Consider the following 12,705-nt stretch of genomic DNA (forward strand, 5'->3'; position numbering starts at 1 on the left):
GCGTGGTGGGGTAGGGGGGTGTTGGGGGAAATCAACAGACGACAGAATAGGTATAATAAAATAAATAAATAATACCTTTTTCCGTTGTCTTTCTACTTCCCCCTTCCGTGTCCTGCCCCGCCCTACTGCGCTTACCTGAGCAGCCCACTGCTGATTGTAAGTGCAAGTGCTGTATTAACACTAACTCCTTTCCTGTTTTTAGGGCTCTGAGCTTATGTGAATGGAGATATTGTAGTCAGGGTCCCTTGTTCTTCATCTCCCTTTGTCCCTACATTATCAGAGATTTAAGAGGGGATTGATTTTTAGTATGTCCTTGATCGATCGATGTATCCAGAGAACCACTTCTCATTCCCCCTTTTCAAGTCTCTTTGTTCCCTGGTCAGGACATGAAGATTTATTTGAGAAAAATAGTTCAGGACTCCATGTTTTTGTAAACTGTAAAGATGCTAAGACTGGCAAGTTTTACCAGGGTTGTAGGGATTTTCTTATGAAGCACTCCTTGTGCTCAAGAACCCAAAAGTAATTCTTAAGGTATTTTGAGGTGTGCAGGACAATCTGCAAGATCATGCATTTACCTACATTGATGTAGTATTTGGGGTCAGTGTATACCGTGTCTAGATCCATGTACATGTTGTTCATTTGCCTGGAATAATCAACATTGGGAGAAGTGTTGAAATTTCTGTGAGTAGAAGTCTATGTTGAAGCACTAGTGACAAGTAAAGTCATATTAGAATGGGGGTTATCCTTTCCTGGAGCATGCCACATGAAGTGCCCTATTTCTGCTGTTCACCCAGTCTTCTGAGGTGAGCTCTAGATGCCGTACAGAAAAAGATAAGGGACACCTAAATACATTTCCTTCAAGCAAGTAAGACATTTGGCTACTTACAACCAATGGGGATCCTCAACAAAACCTGGCCTAATGCTGACTTTCCCACTCAGGGTATCACACTCACCTAGTGATCATGTGGCAATCCAGATAATGGAATTTTGCAAAGCTTAACTCTTAAGTCATATACTTTTAAGCACGAACATAGCAGACCTCCAGAAAGCCACTCAGTTTAGTGCGCCATTGGCAAACTCTATGAAAACATTTACATAGTGCAGTAGATCTTAGGATCTTGAGTTAAAACATGTGTATGAAAGTGGCTCCAGGCTCATTGCCTCATATTTTCCTGAGTATATACATCTCTTTGTTCGTCGTTGTAGAATGTGCCTCTGTCTCATTCCATTCCCCAAAGGTCTTTGTTTGGCATGTGCAGAGCCCATCATTAAGAAGATCCGATGAGCCTATTTACTTAGCTATGCCTGATCCCTTTCGCCATCTTTTTAAGAGTGAAATTGATTTCTGTGACACCTAACCTGTCTGCACAGATGATTATTGAGCAGAGCGTATTGTTGAGAAAAAAGTTCTGTGCATTAATGGCAAAGAAAGCCATTGTACAAACATGATCAGGTGTGCAGTGTTACTGTGCATATTAGAAATGTACCGAGCGAGTGCTACCAAGCAATATACTGCTTAAAATATTTGGCATACTATCAAGGTTAATCTCGAGGCTAGTCACATCATCTCATGTTGGCCACACAGTTCTACCTAAAATGAATAGGGAGTTTTGTGCCTCTCGTATTGTTGAGGCACTGGGACGCATATAGTGAAGTGTTGGTGAATGATCATACTCATTATCTTAATTAGTAGATAACATTTAATCAGAAAATACGGCGGCCTAACTTGTAGTTACTGACATAGGAGGCTCAGAGAAATGAGATCTGCAGTAAATTCGCCTTTGCTGTTAAAATTATTCATTTTAGAAGTCACTTAAAACCGTAGGTATCACACAATGTCATTTCAGTTTCAGAATTTGGACCAGATGCGTTGTCCAGAGAGTTAAAAGAGTTGCTCTTGAGGCGTATGTTTAACCTGCACTCAATAGGGTCAGCTGATAATACACTTTCAACCTTCTGAGGCCAGCATATTGGATAACATTGACTCTGTAGTAATGTACCTGTAAATTGCAACTATGGAATAGATCAGTAGTAATTTCTCTAGAAAAACTATTAATAAATATGTTTATCCCATCAGAAGGATATTTTTATTGTTTCATTGTTCGATTTCATGAATCCAATTTTATTGAACCCAAAAAAGTTACTGTTACCAGTTCACTTTTTTCTAGCCTTCCCCCGGGTGGGTGGCTCTAGGTAAATCGGATACAAAACCCTTGTGTAGTTCATTAACACGGCCAGGAAATTAAAAGTAGTGCATCGAACTTGGGGCCCTTGTAAACATTACATTCCTTTTATTTCAGCTCCAAAGTCCCCACCAGACATGGATATTGATCTTGAAATGTGGGACAATAAAACAGTAACAAGCGGTCTTAAAAACTACCTCAGGTAAGTGAAGTTATGTTGAGCAAGTATTCTCTGCCAGCTCATAAATGCACAGCTGTCAGAAAAAATATAAATAAAGTATAATTTTAAAATATTATTTTATTTTAAATATAATTTCGATAGAATATGCTGACTAAATATTTCTTATTAAAATATAAATGTGCATCTTCAATTGCTAATTTTGCAATTCCTAGAACATACAAATGAACCTTTATGAAATTGACTTTCTGCTTTAGCCTTGGAAGGAATATGGACATTATTTGAAATTATTGTTCGGGGGGGATGGGTAATTAAAGTGCTAAATTTGCCCGACCTAAAAAATGCAATCATTATAAAAGCAAGTTAGAAAAATAAACACAAGCTCACCAAATTACATAAAGGTGTGGCCAAACTCTTCTTTCAACATAAGTTACACATTGCAAGCAAAAGATTCTACATCACCAAATGTTCATTCAGTCATCTTCAAAGTATTATATTAATACATGTTAAATCAGTAGCAGTATATCTATTGATGGAAGGCACACCATCATATGCGTTTTTAGAGAGAATGAACTGTATATCTAAAAATTTAATTTGAAGTTATCATTGTCAGCCAGTTGTTTGGTAGCATAATTTGAAAACAGTAAACATTTTTTTGCATAAACCATTTATGAAACTTTTCTTTGTCTTCTGACCAGGTGTCTCTCAGAGCCACTGATGACATTCAAGCTGCATAAAGATTTGATTCTTGCAGTTAGTAAGTATAATGTTAAAACACATTCGAAGTTTGCCCTACATGTTTATTTCAACATCTACGCACATCATAGAGCAATACAGTGCAAATGCAAATCATTGCCTTGCGTTACTCTTCCCCAGAGTATGGAGCATAGGTGTTCCCACACATCCAGTTATGGATTTTTTGCACATTCCCAGATTTACCTTTAGTGGTAGACCTGGTAATGCGCCAAAATGCTAAGCCTCCCCAGGTGAGGCATAACGAGAGAAATGTCTTAATTTCTTCTTGCCATTTCCTCTTTCCACGTGTGCTGCTTCGTGCTGCAATCCGATCTACAACCCAGGCACCCTTGCATTAAGACACAAGGGGGGGGGCCTGCATTGGTGTTAGGCAGCCAAAAATGCGCAGGCACTAGGAAAGGACTGGAATGCGCAGTATAATAGTAAATACGGCACATTTGTGCCCTTTCACGCAGCAAGGTGGATTGCTGCATTGCACTGCGTGAAAGAAAGATAAATCTGCCCCCAGTTCTTAGTTCGTAAATGGTGATGATATATTTATTGGTTAAAGATACATCCCAAGATGTTCCAGATATTATGTCAGTGCATCATGTCAGTTTCTAGCATATAAATAGTCTCCACATCTTATGTTCAAGGGAGTACTCTTTCTGTTTCCTTAATAGAAGTCTCCTACATTCCTCCTCAGCACAGACAGTTTTGGTGGAAGGCACCTGTGTAGAAAAGTAAAGGTCAATCTTTGGGTGCTGCCTACTAATTCTGCTCTCTTATATGCTGAGAGTTGTTAGGTCTTGACCTCCAAATTCTGAGAAATTTTTCTTGATTGGATACAAATACTGGGACTCACCTCCCCTCTTTATGCTCCAATAAGAAACCTTGTGTTGGTAAAGCAGTTGGCCCTGATCTCTGCCCCTTAACGTGCTGAACATGCCTTCCAACCTCTAGAGAAGTGGCACTCAGCGTAATAGAATGCAGGATATTTTGGTGGAGCCTGTTCTTATGCTTTTTTTTATCTCCTCAACTGAAATTTGTGCTGGCCTTCTTTTGTGTCTGTCTGAAGGTGATATTTACTCCCACCAGCCCACCTGTGATAAATTGAGCCCTGAAATTCTGAAGCATGTTCGCACTTTCCTTAGAAGACTAGTTGTCCCAAGAGGCGATTACATTTATTAGGAAGATGTTAATGATATTGTCTATGGCAGAAGTAAGGAGGATCGCATTGTTTTTAATGATACATTTTGAGATGAGAACTATGTTGACAGTATCAGTGATTATGAGGGACAACCTGGAACCTCTCAGGGGACCAGGCAGAAAATTCAACTTCACCCTTAGGGCCCGGTCAGGCTCACATATGTACACGCAGCAAGATTTCTGCCACTTGTTATCTCAAAACCATGCTGAACTCTACAAAGACCTCTATCCTCCCAGGTTGAGGGAAGTCAGCTTTTCCTGGCAGATACCAATTTGCTGGAGCATGCCACAAGAAATAAAGGGGGCCATTAAAACCTTGGTCGAGGGCAAGATCCCAGGACTTGACAGAATCCCGAATCAATTTGATAAAACATGCACAACAACTCTTGCCCTGAAGTTGTCCGGCTTTTTCAGAAGGCTTTGGATACTAGAACACTCCCTCTAGCGATGCACGAGGCAGCCCTGGTCCCTATACTAAAACCACACAAGGACCCTCTTGATTCTAAATCATACAGGCCAATCACTCTATTGAATACAGACTATAAAATACTTACCAAGCTCTTAACTGACCGCATATATATGGAGTTGTATCTCATTTCATTCACTCAGACCAGAATGGCTTAATACCAATTAAGTTGACTTCCCTTAACATCTGGAGCCTGTATAGGCTGATGGACGCTGCCCTGTGTGCCGATGGTCCTTTTCTGCGGATTTAATTCTCATCCTAGAAATGGCCTTTGGTAACCTTAATTGGTCATATCTGTTTTTGGTCCTCTGAAGATTCGGTTTTAGACCAATGGAACCGATGTTTATACACACGTCCGCCTGTTTACTTGGCTCCACGGGCAATGATTAAGTTTGTAGCCCTCGTCTCCCCATATGTAAGTTAGCAGGGGACACATCATGGCTGTTGAACCCCTAGCAGCTCAGATGTACAGAGGTTGTCGAGTATGGGGAATCCCTCTTTAGGATGATCTGAAAGCCATATCTCTGTATGCTGATGATTTCCTCTTATGTGTCTGTGATGTTAGGGATGGGCTCAATACAGTTCCCCAAACCCTAGAGACATTCGGTCATCCCTCGGGAGTCCTCACCAATAAGGGCAAAGCTTGTCTCTTCCCTTTATGTCGAGACACCCTCAACCCAGTATACACTTTCACTGGGGAAAGGGACGAGGATTTGGTCAGATGTGAGGGTCTATCTTCTGATATCTCGGTATTAATGTTTTTCATGATTGACCTCCGGGGTGGTGACTTCCCTCTGCTCCCAGGTGAACTCTCAGAAATCGCTTCCACTGTCAGTCTAATGCAGAGTAACCATCTCTAAGATGGTCATTGTCCCACGAATACTACATTACATTGTCAACCTTCCCCTATTCCAGATCGCATTTTCTGTACAGAACTAGACTCATTGCTGAACTCATATCAGCAACAGGCCGCCGCCATGTAGCTATCTCAATTTTTTGGCTCCCTTCTGCACAGGACGGCCTAGAGGCCTCTCACTTTGAGGCCTACTATCTGGCAGCCCAGATGCAGTTGCTCTCCAGATGGCTGGTGGGACCGGGCCTGGAGGAAACAAGAACTCCTCTTTCACTGTTGACCCAGGCTGCGATATACGACCTCGCACTCACAGGAGGGCGTATCCCCGGGGTCTCCCTCGATTGGTCAACATAGCCTTCAATTGCCTGACGCGGCTCCATACCCTTAGGAAAACCAAATACCTGTACGCTCCTGACCATCCGCTTCTGGGCCTCCCATATCAACAAACACGCTCAGATGCTCTACCCCTGACGTCCTGGACAGATCTAGGAATAAATACCATTAGAGACCTTTTCAACATGCATTGGCATAGCCAATAGGTCTCACTTTTGGGACCTTTTAAGTATTTAGTTATGCAGCACAATATCCTTGGTGCAATAACATCAACTGTTGCATGGCTAAAAACGTATAAGGTCCCAAAGGCGAGACCTATTGACTATGCCAATGCTTGTTTAACTTCACTGTTTGTAAAGGATGCCGTGTGGGCATCATGAAAATCTAGAATGCTTCAGACACTTATAGACCAAAACTGCACACTTCTGGGTTACCTCATACCACACCGCTCCCTCTTTTGCAAGATGAGGATAATGAGATACACATTGATGATGCGATTTGTTCAGGGTCACACAATGTGCTTTGCAGAGAAACCAAGATTGAAAAGTTGGTCTACACAGTCGACAGTTTAGCAGGTCAGCCATCTATCCCCTTAATTGTGGCAGCAATATCTTTCTCAGTATTTTCAAGTCAATTGAGAAATAACGAAGCTAGCATTAGACTTGATATATGAAGTTAAAGTCAATTTGTGATTCATTTAAAATGTGTTTTGGTGCACGAGGTGCAGGCCTAGGAGTTTTGTAACCCGTTCACAAATAACTTTTCCCTGTGGGAGTCCTCTGGCAGGTCAGAAATGCCAATGACTGAAGGGAGATGAGCCAGGTGAAGAACGTGAACATGTCTCTATATAGAGGGATGTGCACAGATCTTCACATGCCAGAGTCTTGCCATCTTACATTTTGAGACTGAGCAAGAGGAGTGAGAGCATGTGCATGTTGCGGGCACTAGGCCCATTACACAATATACCCAATCCACTAGGAGAGATTGGGTATAAAGACAAAGCTTCCACTATCGCAGGGTACTTAAGAGTGTACGGCTACATTTAAAAGTGGTGGTACCAAGTATTTATGGGTCTATGGGTCCCCAAGGTAGTTAAAAATATTCTAAGCGGTAAAGGTGCAATTAACATGAAAATAACATTTCCAGAAAACACAAGCTATTTAAAGATCTATGAGTCCGAAAAATAATGAATATTCTCTAAAATTCACCTAGAAGCGGCATAGATGTAACTCACCGGAAGATGTAGCTCGCAAACCCTCCAGGTACTTAAGAGACCGTGGGATTCATCCAGAAATCGGGGATCATCCAGAAATCGGGAATCAAAACCTACATGTACATGCAACTCCAAAAAATAACTGGTACTGAATAGTCTATGGAGTCCACCAATAACTGGCGTAGGGATAAGCAACACTTAAGCACAGACATTAGAGACCTTTCCTCCAGTGGGACACAGTTAAGGGTCCCGGTTCCCTACACTGCTGCAGTCATGCGCGAACTGACTTTCTGTATTCGGGGGCGTGATGCGTGAGACAGCTTAAAAGAATGAATTACACTTCACAGTTGGTAAATTCATAGCGGGAAACACAAAAAGTACAGATGGGTGAAAGTAGCATTAAAATATTCCGCCCGATGTGTTAGAAAAGAAATCATTAGGCAACATTGAGATAGGCACCGACTAAACACAGCAGATTCATTCTAGCAGTCGCGTTTTATTAAAGACTTTAAACACCAGCACTTCTGTTGATTTCAATTGGGCGGCAGGGAAATGTATCCGCCTCTTGAAATAGATTCACTGAACAAGGGTTCCCAGGAAAACGCATGGCGCGGGTTTTACACGTGGGATTTCTGTATTATTGCAATGTAGGTTTCCAAACACCAAACTGCACTACCTGTCTCCGTAGCAAAACTTGCCAAAAGGTTTTCACTCAGAGCAGACGGCCATCTGAGAGCTAGCGAACCAAAATGTTGAAAGCTGACCTGAAGAGAATCCGATTCAGTTCTGCTTTCGTCACGGATATTGCTTGCTTGGTGCTCTGATTTAATCAGGGCTTTGATGTGCTCTTTCCATTCCGTTTTTTCTGTGCTTTCTTTTTCCCAAGTCTTTACTGAGATAAGAGTAGCAAAACGTGGTGACACATAGTTAGGAAATTCGCATAAAAATGTCCTTGCAGTTGAAACATCCTATCAAATGCGCCTGGTAGGAATTTACCGTTTTCTTTTAGAATCAATTTCTTCTCTTCATTCAAGAACACCGGCGACGTACTATTTCCATTAAAGAACTTAAATATTAACTGTGTCATTAAATCTTTCTATTAGAGAAACGATAAAAGTAGCCCTAGGAAAACGCCCTCATTACAAAAAAGAGAAAAGCGTTGTTGCTATCAATCGCCAAACACATTTTACTTCAGTAGTCAGAAGTGTGTTGTGCAATGGCCACGCGGCCGTGAAACTGACACGGCCGCGCAGCCGTGAAAGTGAAAGTAATGGCGAGCGATGCGGAGGGAGAGATAAGAAAGGCAGATGGCGGCTGCGCACATGCACGCGAGTGTGCACGCAAGCTTGAGGCCAGCAAAAGCTTGTGGGTAGCACTTTGAAATCCCACTTACTAAATGTCTTGCAGAGCATGCGCTGGCTCAGTCGAGACCTAAAAATGAGGCACTAAAATCTTTCCAAGATCTTATCCTAAATTGCCCACTTCACAGAGGCAAATACTTAATGTACTCCTACCTCCAACACACACGCCGGACCATATGGAAGAATGATACTGAATATTCAACTGACCCAAACCCATCAGATGGACATTACTAGACATTATGTAACATGGCTCTGTAGATCAGATAAGTTCCAGCTCACAACCCCCTCTGCAGCTTCTCCGAGAGACAAGGCAGACCGAATTCCAATGCCGTTTAAAAGAGAAAGAATGGACAGTAGCCCTTGAATGCCTCTGCACCACCTTGCTCAGTGCAGAATTTCAATTAATCCAATTCTATGTGCCCCATTGAGCGTATCTCTTTCCAGCTCGCACAATCAAATTTTCTCTGCGGCATCCTCCTCTTGCCCTCGATGCCAACACTCCTGGCAGACATATATCACATGCTTTGGGACTGCCCAAATTTATCAGCTTTCTGAACTCTGGTCTTCCAGACACACCACACTGGCATGCTCATTTCCCCTTCCTGGGAGCACTGTGCACTGGGAATCCTTTGATGCTGCCCCAAACGCAAATTATTTTCATGGTTTTTAGACCTAGCGTTACTATTGGCACAAAGGACGATCACGACCCATGAAACTCTACGGCTGCCCCCGCCATACTGGTGTGGCATGCAGAACTGCTGAGGTGGGCACGGGCTGAGAGCAGGGCTCTACACTGGTAGGAGAGTAGGGACCAGTGGAAACATTAGATAGAAAGGCACTGGAACAACTTCTGGCAGCCGCTCTTGGCGACTCCAAAGGGATGATGTACTACCCCCTTAAGGGAGCTGCTTGCCGTATGCCCCCTCCCCGCTCAAATATACCGGCTGGGTCCCCAGCTAGCCAGGTCCGATAGACATTATATCCGCAGCCTTCCTTCCCTCTCTTTCTCTCCTGCCTGCCTTTCTGGGCCTTGCTCTCCACCCTCGTTGCCCTCACTGTCGCCCCTTTGAAATTATATACTATGGCTATCTCCCTGTCAAAACCCTATTCTTACACATGCCCGCAGACTGACTTCTATCCTTTTTTACAAACTTCAGTACAGTTAAATATAATAGTTCATAACTGTATACTGCAAACATATGCAATATTGTTAATATATTGTTAATGTGAAGGTCCACGATTACTCAGAAATATTTGTTCAGAGACTGCTCTTTACTTTCTATTTCTTTTTGAAAAATCGATACAAAATAAATTATTGTGAGGGACTAGTTCATGGTAAAATATTTTCAAAGTAGAGGTGAAAAAGAAGACATTCACCAAGATCAATATGGTAAAAACAGGGGTATAGTGAATACATTATTTCCATATTTGTCAACCTTAAATGATGTGTCTTTTCCAATCACAAAATATATGACATTTAGTAGTATTTGTAATGATTAAGTCTATATTTGATGGCAAGTCTTATTGTGTGGTCTGAAGCCCTGTTCTGAACTCAATTTCAAAGCGCAACTGGTCTGAAACTATTTGTGATTCTGAAACAAGGAGTATCTTCATCATCTTGCACATAAGAGAGGAATAAAGTTTAAAGATGTGGTGTAAAGAGGTGAGAAGAAGGTTTCTCTCCTTGGTCCTTTGGAGGTTAGCTTTTGAGTAGCAAATGCTGCCCAAGAAATATCCAATACATAAGTACATAAATTGAATGATTTCATTCAGGTTTTATGCCTTCGATATATACTATTATTCTTATAGAGTATCATAGCATCAATGCCGCTTGTGAGACTGCTATACCCGTCCTGAAAGCCTCTCTCCGTGAGGGCAACAGTGCAATAGGCTACAGTGAGGGAGGATACTGGTCTAGCCTTCATCAGACGGCCTATATTGCTTTGAGAACATTGCATCTATTGAGTGTTGTATGTTCCATGAGGCATCCCATTTTTCTTCAGTAGAGCTCCCAAAATTCCATTGGTCTGATAAAAACTATAAACTTTAAAATTTCATTCTGATGGCCGTTATTCACATTTTAGATGAATTCCTTTCTGAAGGTACTTTGGAGTTATTACATTGTTTTGTAGTTGCATTTCTAGTGTGCTTCATACACTTGACCAGGCGCCTCGGTAGGCATGGTATGGTTGGAAGAGTGTGTGTGTCTGTCGTAGGCCCTATATGGATCGAGTTCAGATATTGGTCATGGAGACCAGTGGTGTTTATGCCCTTACTGTGATTTGTCATTGCACAGGCTGAATCGAAAAGGACAGGGTGTAGGATGCTTATGCAGTAAAGCCAGCGAATGGATGTATTAAGAGTGTGTGCTTTGCATTGTGGCCTGTATGGAAAGTGTTTTTGTGTTGTGGATGTATGGATAGCAAAGGTCATCCCATGTTGCAAGCATGAACATATGCAAGTGTTTCAGGAAATGTGACAATAGAGGTGATCATCACACATGCAGATACCAACCATCTTTTGTGTGAACCATCCCCTCAGGGGTGTGGATATCCACTCACTATAGTAAAACTCTACATTCCCTCAGGAGTAGCAGGTGAACGACCCCATATGAATACTTGTAACAAAACTGGTTGTAAAATGTGCTGTAGAGTAACTGAGCAAAGAGTGACAGGTGGCAACCTATTTCAAAGAGTATTATACTAGGAGCTGCACAATATGCTCGGGGAAAGAGGTTCTCTCAGGACCAGCGGGAGGGTGGGGGGGGGCACCAGCTATATTAGGTCGTGTTAGTGTGCCCAAGAGCACATGAGGATGCCAATGGGTATTATACAGTCAGCCTTATCATTTGACCTCAGTAGCAAACCTGGATCAGCCGTTTTACATGGTCTTTGTGGTACTTTTATCGGGAAACAACCCTTACAACGTAACTATTACAACGCACACCGTTACAACGCACACCATTACAACGCAGGATCCGTTACAACGCATGCCTTTACAACGCATGACATTACATAGCAGATGCTATTACAACGCATGCCATTACAATGTAAGTATTGGTAAGTATGTTTTTTTTTAAATCATTTTTTTAAAATGTAAATTAAATAAATTAATTTAAGTAATAGTATATATTTAGTTTTGGGTTATGTGGTACAGGGGTATTTTTAGGTTTCAGGGCTAGGTATGGGTTTTGGGGTACAGGGGTATTTTTAGGTTTCAGGGCTAGGTATGGGTTTTGGGGTACAGGGGTATTTTTAGGTTTCAGGGCTAGGTTTGGGTTTTGGGGTACAGGGGTATTTTTAGGTTTCAGGGCTAGGTATGGGTTTTGGGGTACAGGGGTATTTTTAGGTTTCAGGGCTAGGTATGGGTTTTGGGGTACAGGGGTATTTTTAGGTTTCAGGGTTAGGTTTGGGTTTTGGGGTACAGGGGTATTTTTAGGTTTCAGGGCTAGGTTTGGGTTTTGGGGTACAGGGGTATTTTTAGGTTTCAGGGCTAGATTTGGGTTTTGGGGTACAGGGGTATTTTTAGGTTTCAGGGCTAGGTTTGGGTTTTGGGGTACAGGGGTATTTTTAGGTTTCAAGGCTAGGTTTGGGTTTTGGGGTACAGGGGTATTTTTAGGTTTCAGGGTTAGGTTTGGGTTTTGGGGTACAGGGGTATTTTTAGGTTTCAGGGCTAGGTATGGGTTTTGGGGTACAGGGGTATTTTTAGGTTTCAGGGCTAGGTATGGGTTTTGGGGTACAGGGGTATTTTTAGGTTTCAGGGTTAGGTTTGGGTTTTGGGGTACAGGGGTATTTTTAGGTTTCAGGGCTAGGTTTGGGTTTTGGGGTACAGGGGTATTTTTAGGTTTCAGGGCTAGGTTTGGGTTTTGGGGTACAGGGTATTTTTAGGTTTCAGGGCTAGGTTTGGGTTTTGGGGTACAGGGGTATTTTTAGGTTTCAGGGCTAGGTATGGGTTTTGGGGTACAGGGGTATTTTTAGGTTTCAGGGCTAGGTTTGGGTTTTGGGGTACAGGGGTATTTTTAGGTTTCAGGGCTAGGTATGGGTTATGGGGTACATTGGTATTTTAAGGGTTCAGGGTAACGGGTATTTTTAGGGTTCTGTTTTTAAATAAATAATTTAAATAATTAATTTTAATAATTTTATTATTTTTAATATTAGTTCTTTAATAATAATTG

At 42.0% G+C, this 12,705-nt stretch overlaps 1 protein-coding gene across 1 annotated transcript in view; it reads left to right on the plus strand.

Annotated features, from left to right (window-relative positions):
* ARHGAP42 (Rho GTPase activating protein 42) overlaps positions 1-12,705 on the plus strand; it is an 840,311-nt gene that overhangs the window by 676,255 nt on the left and 151,351 nt on the right. Inside the window, exons 15-16 of the mRNA XM_078656994.1 lie at positions 2,301-2,385; positions 3,060-3,118. Of these exons, the coding sequence (XP_078513120.1) occupies positions 2,301-2,385; positions 3,060-3,118 (144 nt within the window). The remainder of the gene's footprint in view (positions 1-2,300; positions 2,386-3,059; positions 3,119-12,705) is intronic.

Source organism: Lissotriton helveticus, chromosome 8, assembly GCF_964261635.1.
Source record: "Lissotriton helveticus chromosome 8, aLisHel1.1, whole genome shotgun sequence".
In the NCBI taxonomy this organism is placed as follows: Eukaryota; Metazoa; Chordata; class Amphibia; order Caudata; family Salamandridae; genus Lissotriton; species Lissotriton helveticus.